The sequence below is a fragment of the Gymnogyps californianus genome, chromosome 1, assembly GCF_018139145.2.
Source record: "Gymnogyps californianus isolate 813 chromosome 1, ASM1813914v2, whole genome shotgun sequence".
Lineage (NCBI taxonomy): Eukaryota > Metazoa > Chordata > Aves > Accipitriformes > Cathartidae > Gymnogyps > Gymnogyps californianus.
Window position 1 is genome coordinate 18,805,425 of NC_059471.1, and position 14,082 is coordinate 18,819,506.

At 42.6% G+C, this 14,082-nt stretch overlaps 1 protein-coding gene across 1 annotated transcript in view; it reads right to left on the reverse strand.

Moving 5' to 3' along the window:
* Nucleotides 1-3,991: 3,991 nt before the first annotated feature.
* ARHGAP20 (Rho GTPase activating protein 20) overlaps nucleotides 3,992-14,082 on the reverse strand; it is a 62,337-nt gene continuing 52,246 nt past the window's right edge. Inside the window, exons 11-16 of the mRNA XM_050908738.1 lie at nucleotides 13,064-13,242; nucleotides 9,934-10,095; nucleotides 8,389-8,498; nucleotides 7,258-7,447; nucleotides 6,664-6,775; nucleotides 3,992-5,098 (exon numbers count right to left, since the gene is read on the reverse strand). Of these exons, the coding sequence (XP_050764695.1) occupies nucleotides 4,038-5,098; nucleotides 6,664-6,775; nucleotides 7,258-7,447; nucleotides 8,389-8,498; nucleotides 9,934-10,095; nucleotides 13,064-13,242 (1,814 nt within the window). The 3' untranslated portion in view covers nucleotides 3,992-4,037. The remainder of the gene's footprint in view (nucleotides 5,099-6,663; nucleotides 6,776-7,257; nucleotides 7,448-8,388; nucleotides 8,499-9,933; nucleotides 10,096-13,063; nucleotides 13,243-14,082) is intronic.

Consider the following 14,082-nt stretch of genomic DNA (forward strand, 5'->3'; position numbering starts at 1 on the left):
CAGGCGCAGGCATGGAAGGGGATGTGGTAGAAAGTTCAATACTTGCTCCATGCTACTAAGCAAGTTGGTTAGCAAGTTCCCCATCTAACACAGGGGTCACCAGGGTCGTAATAAACTCAGGGCTGTCAGTGGGTTTCACCCTCGTGCAGCACCACTGTTGTCCAGGTCTCACACATGCAGCACCCCATCCTGTGCTGGGTGCTGTGCAAACACCAGCAACCACCAGCCTGTCCCAGCAAACTAGGATATTTAGAGAGAAGACTAGTGGTGCGAAACAGGGAGCGGAGGAGGCAAGTAAGTTTGGCAGATGTCACAGAGCAGATCAGGAGCAGAGCTGGAAATGGGATGTCGACCACCAGGTCCTGGAGCCACATACGTCCCCAGAACAAGAAAGGAGGTGGACCAGCAGGTGTTAACAGAAATCTGGTGATTTGGAGGCATGGATAGCAGGACACCTTCAGTTTAAAGGTCATGCTTCAGCCCCAGGACCTATAATCTATTTTGCTTGAACTCTACAAACTAGTTTAAGCAGAGAATAGATGGGACGTCTTCCCACTTCCTGAATTGGGCTGTGCTGGAGAGACAAAGCTTGCAGGGATGAAGCAATAGCATTTATGAGACTGATGGAGAAAAATGGAAAAGCCCGCAAAAAAAACCCCAAAAAACCCAAACGATGAAATTTCAGGCACATAAGCCCTTCACCAGGGCTAAAAAAAAAGGCAAAAACTTTCAATGCAGGTTGAGAACAAATTGCTCTAAATTTACGTTATATTAATCTCTGAAATTACCTGAAAGGAATGATGGTTAGTACTTCTGAAACAGAGGCTCATTAACGATGAGATCATGAACCCCTGTGGGACAGAAAGTCCAAGTGAGAGAGGTAATTTGTCATTTTACTTCATTTTGTGTGCTTGACGGCAGGGAACGAGGAGTCATTACCACTGTTTCTTCCCTAAGTCAGTTATCTTTTTATTCTATTTTTCTGTGAGGTTTTGCTACTCCAGGAAGGAAGAAAACATTTTGGAAACATCTCACCTACCATTTGTCACTAAAACTTGGGCACCTCCTCTAAAGCAGCCAGCCCAGTTGAGGGAGGCAGGCGGCTGGGGAAGATGTGGTGTCCTGCGGTGACCAGGACTTGGGCAGGACCTCGCCAGGGACCCCAGTGTTTGGGGCACCCAGCCAGAGCCAGAGCAGAAGTGGGGGCTCAGCCCTCAGGGCCACCTTTACCCCAACACCTTCTCACAGGCCATCAGCAAAGCCATAAAAAATGTTACAAAACTTTCTTTTTAATATTCCCCGGACCCGATATCCTGTCCCAGCCCTCCAGGATGCCCAGGAGAAGAGAGCAGCAGGGACCCCCGTACATTAAATGTTGGCTTCCCAGCAATAACATACCTAAAGCTGCCGCTCACTGCAGTCTTCAGAGTCACATCTGACACTCTGAAAAAGTTCAATATAATCCATTTTGGATCTGAACAGCATTTAATTCCTTCAGTGAGGAGTTGCAGACAGTGATCTTCTCCATTAGTGCTCTTTTTTGTGATTGTCACAGAACATGCCTTGTGCAGCAGCGGGGTGTATGTCTTGTAAGACAAAAGTGCATTTTAAATTCTACTGGGTCTACATCCAGCTTGTTCACCATATGTTTAAAGCTGAAAGCACTCTAGCATTAGCTACAGCTCAAAAGCAGACACATAATTTGTTTCACATCGAAGCACTCTTGGATATACTTTTACTTCAGACTAGCAGAGATAAATGACTTGCTGGAAGATATCATTTGTAGGACAGAACATTTGTATTGCAGAGACTAGAGATTTTTCTAAAGCTTTATTATTGTTGCAATGAATCAGCATTTGCTACTTGATGTAATCTTGGCAGCCCGGCAATATGCTTTTTACCGTTTCGAAAACAAATGCAGAGTAGCTGTTTTATTTCAAAATAGCATCTTTTTTTTGTTTTAAAGGAGGTGCATGTGTAGGGCTATTAGATGACAGGTCTCAAAATACATACAAAGGATTTTACCTTTGGAAGGTGACTATTACAGATCAGATTCTGCATATTACCTTTCTTATTAAAATAGCTGAATATGAAAAAGTTGAAAAAGAACAAATTGCAGTGAAGTCTTTGAGCCTGCACACAATTATACATGCTGGTATAGTTCTAAGTGCATGATGGTTTATTGCATTACGCAGGTCTCCACAAATGCAGCTCTGCTTACAGATACAACATTTGCAGGATTAGAGCCCAAAATAATAACCCTTTGATTTTATATTTTCAAGTAAGGATATTTCTAACTTTGTTAACAGGCATTCCCCCCCCTCCCCAAATCTGCTGGAGAGTATCCATTCTGTCTGATACAGAGCTAAAAACCTTTTATGCTGATAATACTTGGAGATGGCTTAGTGCACTAGACAGTGTTTACATTTTGCAGAAATGTGTAGTGACTTAGGAGCATAAGCACCTTTACAAGAGCATAGTTCAGCAGAGTAGGATCTGAAGCTCCAGTACTGGCCAGTATTAACTGCAGCGGGGGGGGCGCTTTTGAAAACAGAAAGCTAATGAATGAATGAATGCCATTTCAGAAGCACCGTATGCATGCACACACGCCCGGATGTGTTTAGGTTAGCCCTGCTGTTCCTTCTTGCTTTCTCTATAACCCTGCTAATATTAAAGAATAAATCTTGCTCTCAACCAGTGTTTTGCTCCCCGCCTTTCCTTGCTCCCAACCCTAATCTCTGTTACCTGAAAAGATCTCTCTGCACACCTCCGTATTGTCAACTGCATCCCATTAGCTGAAAATACCCTCATCTCTCTAGATGAAGAGCAAAAGGGTAGGAATTCTTGTTTGAATATTACTACGATTTACAAAAGTCAACAGGATGATGACACACAGTATGAATGATGCCACCTAACGTGGCGGAAAAATGCTGCAGTCCTTCCTCATGCAAGATTTGCAGTGGCATCACTGGGACTTTTGCTTCAGCAACAGCTTGTAAAACTGACACCTAAAAAGAATTACACAGAATATAAATTGAATTTATGACATAACAAATAATATTTAATATATAGCATTGAATGCATACACATCAATACCAGTGCTGTAACAACAAAACAGAACTCGTAAAATTAGCAGCAGTTTTTTGCAAGTACAAAAATACACATTTTTTTCAGAACATATATAATAGCAAAATTTATCAGGATATATTATACAAACTCAAAGCATTTAGATAATGCATTACTTTTAATATATTATATGATGTTTTAGATGCTGCATAATAAAATTACATGTGTTCTGCTTGCAATAATACATAATGCCATTTACAGCAATGTTAAGAAACTATTCACAACTTAAACACGAACAGAACAGCCAATGAAGCACAATAAATGAAACACACAGAGTTGCGAGGTGTTAGTTACAAGCTTCAGCGTTTCTCTTTACGTATTTTTGAGCGTATTTTTTTTGTTCTTTTGCAGTGTGAAAGAAATAACTACACCTATCGAACATACCTTATAAACATACAGAAAACAATACACTTATTCCTTGGAGGACAATGAAGGTAATACCTATCAGTTTCAGAACAGTAGTATAATACCACAGTTATGGAATCTATGCTGACTTTGCACGTTACATCAAAACCACAAAGGACTGGGACTCACATCCACAAGGCTCAACACACGAGTGGTCAAGGTGAGAGGCCCAGCAGGCACCCCGCTGCCCTGGCAGGCTCAGAGAACAGGGTGCTGCTCTCAGTTACCTCCTGGGACCCTTCCAGATTTTCGGGAGATTTCTGTTTGCTTGCTTTTTAGCAATTTTCATTATTCTTACAATGTTCTTGCAAAGCTTTATGTGGGAACATTACTCAGACAGTTTCCTAAAAAAAGAAAACCTGTGAATCTGGGGACTGCTCAATTAAATTTGAACAACCTGGATATTAAACTTAAAATGAACACACATTAACACCAAAGGCATTTTCTTTATGGTGTTTATTTTAAGCGTTAAGATTCCTCCACAAAAAAAGCTTTGGTCAGTCTCTTCAAACTTTGGATTGCTGTAATGCTTTTCTAGACCTCCTCTTTGATCTTGGATCATGAAGTCTGTCTCTTCCTGAGACTTTCAGAGGTAATGGCTGAATGTCAGGCTTAATCAAATAGCTGTCGACTCTGTCAGTAGGTTTCAGGGGCACCGGCCTGCTGTTGGGCTCCACCAAGCCCCCCTCAGCCAATGTGTTGGTAGGTTGTGGAGATGGTGACACCTTGGTGGGTGCAACCAAATAGTCATCAGCCGCTTCAGCGGCAGTGTCTTCGTGTTTCTTTAGCGACTGAAAAGTGCTATCGAAAGGGGAGGAGGTTTCAGTTGGGGTAAACACAGATTGGTCTGAAAACTGAGAGAAAGCACTGTCCAGAGAGCTCATCGACGACACAGATGGAGATGTCCCAGGAGAAGACAGGCTAGAAGAGCTAAATCCTGAGCAAATATTTAATCCCTCTGGTGTTGGAGGCAGGAGGCAATGGGACAAGTCTTTCTTTTCAATGTTTTGGTTTGTGTTGTCACTTTTACCAATGTTAATCCCTATGATCAAGCTCCGATTGATAAGTTTTTGCCCTTCCATCTGCAATGACCGAAGCTGACGGAGATAGTCTTCATCTTCGTGAGACAGGACAACATCACAGCTGGCTTTGCGTGTTGCCTTCTCATGACCATCACCAACGTGGGCAAAGCTGGGGGCGAGGAGGCCAATTGCGGGCTCTGAGGAGCGCCTGTGTCTCCTCAAGGTTTTGAGAGTGCTTGAGGTAGCTGCTGAAGAGAAGCCCAGTGCACTGGAGCAGAGAGACTCATTCTCCGAGTTTTCTTGCGATGAAAACTTACAGTGTACGTCAACAGAAATTGTCAACTGTTTCGATTTGGTTTTACTTTGGATTTCATCCACCTCCGTCTGTTCCGAATCACCGTCGCTCAGAGTGAAGACAGACTCCCTGCTCCTGTTATCCTGATCTTGGTTCTTAATCCAGTCGCTAGAAGAAGAGTCAGCTTCATCATTCGCTTCGTTTTCCAGGCTGTCGTAGGAAGAGTCATTCAGATGGAGAGAAGCAGCATCTGCAAGGACAAACCAAGTGTTAACATATCAGTGACTGAACCACCCTGCTGACAAGCAGCTGCTTTTTTTTTTTTTTTGGCAAGTATCCTTTACTTTCAGGAGCATTTGCCCTTTAAAGATTCTTCAAGCAGAAATGCCAATAATTTCAGAAAAAATTACTGTCTAATTTTGAAATGGAAAAATTGAAATGAGTGCTAAGTTGCAGTTCAGTCAAGAAACATAGGATAATGGCAAAAATAAGGGTTAGGTTTTTTTGTGTTGGTTTTTTTTTTAAGTGGGGAACTTTAGTAGTAGGTAATCCAGCTGTAAACAATAATTTACATACAGTATATTGAATCAGTAATTCATTGAATTTTTCTTTTCATTATTGAATATTGAAAGCAACATCTAACCTTTCTTTCTTTCTTTCTTTTAGGCAAATGAAGAAAACAGGGCATACTTCATACTTTTATGGTCTTCCAGAAAATACAATATTTTTAAGAGCAACACTATGAAGAAAGTTCTAGTCTCAGTTTAAACAGTCACCTCATTTCCACTGAGCAGTGCACACCTGGGCCCTATTCCCTTTATGTGATAATTGGAATTACATTAAATCTCTTTTGCTCTGGGCTACGCTAAGCTGACTTATCTCACATTTGTAGCAGAGAGAGTTCACGCATGTGCAGTCACCATGCCTCAGTGCATGCCTGAAAGCTTGTTCAGCTGCCATAACCTACTGTGAGCCTGAGCTCTCAGTTCCAGCACATCCCAGCACAGCAGATCCCATGGGAAGGGGGCAGGCCAAATTTCACTAGATTTCACCAAATTTCACTCTGGAGGCAGAGCATGAGGAGTTTGGGGCGGCCACACTGAGTCAGACTGGCATGCTGGAGCAGGTGCCATTACCGCTTTTAGTATAGGCCAGCTGTGCTAAAATTTATTTTTTCAGAAATGCTGCTTTAGAAATATTAACGAGAGACCCAAAACTCCAGTCAAAATTGATACCATCACAGAGCTGGAGAGAAAAAGAGCAGTAATGATATTCTGGAATGCTCTGCCAACTAGTCTGTCAGACATTTTCAGTCACCAGTTCCATGATTTTTCTGTGCTTGTAGCAAAATCTGGATGTCCCATTGAACCTCTGGAGATCTCTCTCTTTTGATAATGAAGAATAGATGCTTTCAACCCTAATATAATGGTGTGACAGCTGTATTATAACCATTGTTCATCACTGACTTCCCGATATTCTGGGAAAACATAGGCTGGGGCAAAAATTCTAGACTTGAGATGAAACCTTCTCCAAATTTTTTTCTTTCTTTGTTTCCCCTCCCCACTTTTTTTAACATAGTGGCTCAGATGACTGGAATAGGAGCAAGGGATTCTTTGGGAGAGCATTTTGTGATATGGTCCAGGTCTATGATAAGTTGAATCGGCGATTATCACCAATACTTTGGCCAAAGAAAAGAGAACAGCAGTATCTGGCAACACCACATGAAGAGGGAACAGCATTCTTTCATGGAACATACTGATCTTTTGCCTAGCTGAGTTTAGCTGCCTAACAGGATCAAAGTATCATGTGTATTACCTGAGCTGTTCTCTCTTTTGCATGTCATCAGTATTTCTCCAAAGAGGGAGGTAATTTCCTCTCCAAAAATCCTGCAGCAATTCTCAGTGAGGAACTGTACCAGACTAGAAATCTGCAACAAAGCAATGGGAGAGAGATGTCTTGTCAGATCTTCCATTATTCCACTCAGGGCAAGCTCATCATACAGAGGAGGAACAGGAGCAAACTGCCCAACCATGATGTGCCCCCTGACAGCCAGGAACTCCTCTCCCGATCTCCTGGGCCTGAGGAAAACACCCAGGCCCAGCTAAAATGTCCCAGTATCCGTCCTTGTGTACATCTTTTCCATTTCTACTCTGTCCTGTTCCAAGGTCACCACAACCAGAGATCTTTCTGATGAGAGAAGCACTTTGCTAATACACTGGGTATTGCTTTATGATCTCCCTCCCCTTCTTCCAGGCAGATTATGTGGATTGATGAATGCTTCTGGAGCCCTGATAAGAGGACAAGTCCTGATCTGACGAGGTACTGACTGTTTTCATGTTTGTAACCAGCAGCCTGGTTGAACAGGATGAAGGGTGGTTTGGTTTTTTACTACATTGCAGTGTGTCTTACCTTTTTTGTAAATTCACTTTCTATATCAGGAGTGGAGGAAACAGGAGGCCAGAGCAGGCTAGGTGCAATGCAGATAGCCAGATTAAATGCATTCATCTGGTTCTCTTCAGATCGCGTTTCTATACCATGCAGTACTCCAAAGATGTAACGTAAGAGAACAACATTAGCTCTGGGGAGCTGCTCTATTAACCTGAAAACATATACAAATGTAATTCTTCAAATTAGTGACTGGAAAAAATAAAACCATTTTCCATAGATACACACAAGTCAAGATAATGAAAATACAGAAACAAGGTAACATGGTCCACTAATTAAACCAGGGAGTGTGTCAAAGAGGTGTTCTTGCTTAGCTGATTTCCCTTACTGTGACACATCCCTGAACCGTTTTCTGGGAGGACAGAAAACACCCTAACGCATAATTAAAATTACACTCTGTCAAACTAATGAACCAATTACAATGTATAACATGGAACTGTCTTTCACCTAAGTTGCCTGATAATTCACTGTTCACTTAACCGAACAGTTTAGTTGTCTCTCCATGCCATCTAGTTGCCATAAGTATATATGTATGTAAGTACGTGTGAGGTCAGCTAGTGACCAAAGCTCTGTTTCCCATGACATAAACTTTGCCCACTTTCTGTTTTATATCACCTGCAAGGGTGGAGGCTTCCCTTGTCACTAGGCTCACAATTCCATCTTGGCTTCAAAATGATCACTAAAATTTGAGATGAATGAGGGGGAATATCTGAGGAACTGATTTCAGCTACTCTTTCACCTAGGACCCTGAAGTTCCCTGTGGATGACTTTGGGTTTGGTATCAGGCAGAAATCCAGGTCTTGGACAGCGTATTTATAAATACTATAAATATTCTTTTTCATGAAAGGATATTTCATTTATTTACTGGTATCCACAAAAGGCAGAAAAGCAAGACAAAAGAGAGTCAGAAAATTGTCCCATACAGGCAATCGCTTAAGGATATATGTAAGTTTGAATGCTCTGTCATATACAAAGGTATTTTTAGCATCTATTTTAAAAAAAAATTAATTGTAAATTGTAATTGAATATTTGGGATTCTGCATTCTGGGATATAAATTTATAGGAAAAGAATACAGAGAATGTAAGTAACTCTACCTTTGGATGCTTTTTATCTTCTCTTCATTATTTCCTTGATCCATCACAGAGACCCACTTATCACAGAGGTGGGATGACAAAATGCTGCCTGGGATGTTGCGAAGAAAATCCTTATCAAGAGAAAAGAAGAACAAAACATGTGAACAGCTGTTTTGGAGCGTGGGAAGGAGTAGGAATAAGATATGCAGATACAAGAGGATGTATCAGTAGGACAGCACTAGCTAACAAGCATCTTCTTCCACACAGCAACCAAAACCAGCAGAAAGTCATCTGAGATAAAGAAGTACTTTGGATTATGCTTAAAGTGAGTATTTTCGTGCCCTTTCCTCACCCTTACCTGCCAAAATAGAGGTATTTGGATGTTTCATCTGCTATTGCTGAACTAAAAAATCTGCAGTGGGACCAGTTATTTTGATGCTGCATAATGTCTGGCTTTACTTATCACTTAACTTCATCTGTAGTCCCCGTTTCTTCTCCTTAGCTGACAAGCTCCAATACCTCCAGACCATAAGTACTCCAAGGCACTCCTACCTTCCTTCCCCTAATCAATCCTCTTTTGGTAACGGAGTACTTACTTACACTAGTCACAGATAGTCTTGCTGCTTCTGTTTCCTAATACCTCAACCCCTGGCAGGCAAACTGTTGCAACTTGGGAAGAAGCCCAAATCCTAGCTTCCCAAACAAGCTAGGGTAAGGGAAGCTATGATGCACACGAATAACACGTTTGCTCTTATGTGGTAACTCTTCACTGTTATAAATGCCAAGCAATTGCCCCTCAGTGAAACTGTTACCATGGGATGAGTATTGCACACCAGCACTTTGCATGGTGCAGCTGTCCTGCCCTAAATGCAAGTCTGAAATCCACCAGTAGGAAAGTAATTTGTAAGTAAGTCTCACCCATGAAAACCTCTCACATGGTAGCAAGAGGAATGGCTTTCTGCAATAAAAATATTCCACTGAAGCAGTGCGTGCTTGAGAATGGAGATTACTATTTCTTTTATGCAAAAACTACACATAGACAGATGCACTGTACTAAAATGTGAAAAGAAATACGCTGATCCTCCTTGTAGCTGAAATTTTACTGAAGGCTTGGGATGCTTTTTGCACAAGGAATATTGTTTTTAATGTACAAGTCTGTAAGAAAAGATAATGCATGGGAAAATTAATCCAAATATTTAGGGCAACACTATACACTCGCTAGGGTCTGTAGCGTATGGTATTACTGATGAGTAAGGAAACAAGTCTGCAAATCTGCCTTTCTAGTATTTCATTGACTTTAAGCAGAGATAAAGAGAGTAACACGATCAGGTTGCAGCTGAGACCTCAGGAAACCTGGTGGCAAAACAAGCTGGCTAGTCCTCTTCCTCATCCTAATTCAGTGGTAGCCTCCTTTGGCCTCACAATGTTAATGTGCCAGCCCCTTCTTCTTAATTCAGCTCACCAAGCGCTCTTTGGGCCTGTCCCTGGGGAAAAGTCCTACTTGTTTGTGCCTGGGATCTGTGCTGCTCTCACCCAAAAAGGGGGAAAGGAACGTTCTTCACATACCTTAAACAAAGATGCTGTCACAAATATGGATTCGCAGGCTAGGTCCACTTCAGCGCCTGAATCAAGCTTTTCCTTGAGCTCTTTGCAGGTTTTTGCACTTCCAGAGCGTCTGAAAATACCCTCGGTGGAAGGGCCCTCTTGGTAAAGGAGGGAAAGCATGTCCTAAACAAAATTAAAAGCCAGAGAGGCTTTCTTAGAAATATATTTTATTGTCTAATGCCATTAAAATGTAGTTTTGCCACTTTTGCCACAGGTGAAAACCTCTGAGTCCTAAAAAAGCTCACAAATCAAACACAAGTCAAGGCTCACCCTCCAAGCCACACCAAATTGCACAGCAAAGTGGTGGTCTGGGGCACTGATTTTGGAAAACATCCCCTCAGAAATACTGTGCTGCCACTGCTGAGCACTAATCTCCTGCACGATCTTCCAGGATCTGTGCAAGTTTTAGCCAAGTCATTTAAATATATAAACACTGTGGTATGGGAAAAGGAGAGTGGTCTGCCTAATCCAAGGCTCTGCATCTGACAGTGGCCTCAGCCAGACACCCCTTTGCAGGAAGATATGAGACCCTCACTGCTCATCAGTGTGTTCAATATTATCACCGACCAGAGATGAAGACTTCTGTTCCATGCCTGATGTCTGAAAAAAATGAGATTTTATCTAAGCTGGAAAGTGCTTTGTTTGTTAATATCTATCTGCACTTCTACAGCAGATCAGAGCCAGATTTTTACCCCCTTTGCTTCTTCTGAGTGGTATCGTACTCTGCAAGCAGCTCAGGGCTGTTAGCGGGACCACCTCTGGGGCAAGGTGCTCCCGCCTGGGAGGTCACCCAGAGGGGGCTAAAGCTTGGCTTACAGCTCTTCTGAAGCCAATGAGGCTGCAAAGGAGTAAACAGGTAGGCAGCTCACTACATGAGATATTTAAAAGGAAAGGGAAAACAAGCAGATCCTGCCTAGCTTTTAAAATAACAGGAGGGCCTGATTTCTTCTGCTAAATAAGAGAGGAAAACGAGCAGAAAAGGAAATGCTGAAATCAGAGACCTCTCCTGAGGTAATATGTACATGATATTTTCCAGCTGCTTAATCCTCTGCGGTCTCCTGTGGGTCGTCTCTCAGACATGCCCGTCACCTCTCCCCAGGCCTGCTCCAAGCAATGTGGAATTTGTCATGTTTGTCTCTTCCGAGGGGAAAACGCATGCAGACAGTCTCTGGGATTATGTGCATGCACACAGTGGTCTGAGGACCAAGTTATCAAAAGAGATGGCAAGAAAAGGGACACTGGGGGAGAGTCTGTCATCATTAAACCAAGTTACTGTAACAGTAATGGCTAAGCAGTGGGGTTTGGTGACTTTCCTAGTCTGGGCTGTAAGGTAAGTCTTCCTGACACACAGCAGTGCAAATAAGTCTAATGGAAACTATTATTTTTACTTTTCTTCTTTAACGTTTCTTTCTCGCTCTTGCAGAAGATGAAAGCCAAGCATTCATGTAAGTGCAGACACTTTGGAGGTGCACCTTCATGGCAGCAGGACTCATGTCAGCATTTCCATTTTCTTTGCAGGGATTTAGAGCTCTGCTGTCAAAACAGGCTGAGTCCCACAGCACAGGATCTTAGCGCGTGAACAAATGCTTTGAAAATATATTTTGAACAAAACACCCACAAGATAAAACTAGGAAGCCCCTCTTAAAGTAGTAAACTCAGACAAAATTACACAAATGAAGCTAACGGTGTAAGACAATTCAGTGTGGCAATGGCTAAAAGAGAGCCCTTCAGCTGTGAAAGCAAGTCTGAAGCTCTGAAGCAGAGATATCAAACATGCCTGCAGCATTCATCCCTGATATTTTCCTTCCCTTGCAGGTAAATCCCACACAGTCCCTCAGATGCAATATTCCATTCTCCAGAGATGCTGCATGAAATCAAAAGTAAGTTATATTTTGTGACATAAACACAGTGTCTAAGATTCAAAGCACAAAGTCTACCAAGCTGTGATTCTATGCATAGTAACTTTGGTTTTTTTCAGATAAAAATTTACTAATATTTATGTTTTGGAGAAATTTCTGAAATGCAGCATTGGCTCACCTCTCAAACAGAGAGAATAAGGGACCAGGTTCTTACAGAGTCTATCTCTGGAGGGCTTATTTAAATAACCTAAGTGATAAAAATGCACACTTCTCCCTCAAAAGAAAATAACAAACCCACACTATTAAAAAAGACCTGAAAAGTCCTGATACGATTCACTATTCAGGCAGTGATAAAGCAGCACATCAAGCACAAGCTTAGGAGACAAACCATCTCTTCCTGTAAACTGGTGTAACCCCACTGATTTCAGTGGGGTTCTGGCAAGTTGTTCCAGCTGAAAGTCGGGCTGTTAGGATGAGGGGCCCAATCCTGCAGGGCTCACTCCCACTCTGTAAACATTTCAGTTGCTGCATTGACAACAGGGCAGCCCTCAGTCCTGACCAAAAATGCCACACATCTGCCTTAATTATGCCTAGGAATGGGCTCTAGGACAACATTTTTCATGTTCCTGGACTGGTTTTGAGAGGACTCACAGCACTAGTGCTCCCTCGAGACAGGATGAAAAGATGCTCCTGCAGCCTCCACCTTCCCACCTGGTTTTGTAGTGGTGCTGTCAGATCAAAAATGAGGACCCAGAGTGCTTGCCTGCCCTGGGATGCCTTCAAGAAAGGCTCTGAAACTGTCTGCTTACAGGCAGGTAGCATTTGTACGCATGCGTGGGCTGTGTATATGGGACAGTAGATGCCACATTTATGGAGTTGGGGATTTTACAGAGATCTTGGGAGTGGTTTAAAAGGTATGTGTGAACGTGGCATTTATTTACACTGCATAAGTGAGGATTAGGGGACAGCCTTATAGTGTGGGCTATAAAGAAGAAATAGCCCAGAGCAGCAGGCCGATCACATATATTTCTCAAGCTGTTTGTTATTAACCAGGCCTGACCACAGCATATGTTAAAAACCAAAGTTCTTGCTGAGAACCACAAATGAGGTTTCCTTCTGGTTTCTCTGCTTGGGTAATTTCAGTGTCCCATTTACAAAGTGTCCCCATGTTCTCATTCACTGCACAAAGAAATTCCATCACTGTAAGAGCCAGCCCTGAGCCTGGGACTCACCAAGAGGGGTTTGGGCAGGTTGTCATCCTCACAGATGGCTGTTAGCAAGAGGCCAAAGAGCTTCCCAGGAGCAGCAGATGTTGAGGAGAGGGGTGCATTGTCCAAGTGAGTGCCTGGGCCACGCCAAAAAGCCCAATTTATGATAGATCTTTTCCTCTTAAATGACTTTTGGCTTAAGTCTGGGAAAAGAGAAAGGTGTTTATTAGAAGAAATGCATTTCAATTCTAATTCCAGTATTTGTTTTGCGGTGGTTGCTATGGTTTCAAAGGAAAAAATGTCATGAACTCAACCAACTCCTTGGCATCCGGCTCAGCCTAATCCACCATGCACATACCTGTGCATGTGTGTGTGTAGGAGAATGTGCTGCCTTACCCACACTCTTAAGAGGATCACCAGGATCTGCACTGCACTGCTGGACCACAGCGTCAGCACTTACTGCTAAGTGCGGGATGCCAAACCTCAGCCCACTGACTTCACATGGAGCTGGACTGCGCTAAATAACTCTTTTCCCACCCACAGGTGCAAAATCACAGACCTTCTTTGGAAAAAAAAAAAACGTAAACACCACTGCCCTCACCTTGGTTTGCTGTCTGGAGGCATCCTAGTTCCCTTGGCAATGCGGGAGAGCACCCGCTCTCCTCACAAGTAACACCAGAGAACCAACAAATGAGGTGAGATGTTTTCAGACCAGGAAAAGTCACCGCCTTTGCTCTCTTCTCCACAAAACAAGCGTATCATTAGTGTCCTCGCTCCAAGCACTTGCTGACCATGGCCCAGGGATGGTGCCTGCCCTTTAATCAACGCCTTCCAGATGGCATTTCAGCATGCTGCCAACACACTGATGGGCTCCGTTTGTCTTCATTTATCTTAACGTATTTCATGAGATATCTAAAGAGCATCATTAAGTGAAGCTCTTATTTGCAGTGTATAGAGAAGGAAATACTGGCATTGGGATACAAAAAGGGTTTTTTTCATATGACCTTTCTCAACATCAGCCAGTATAAAGTCTTCTTAACAGC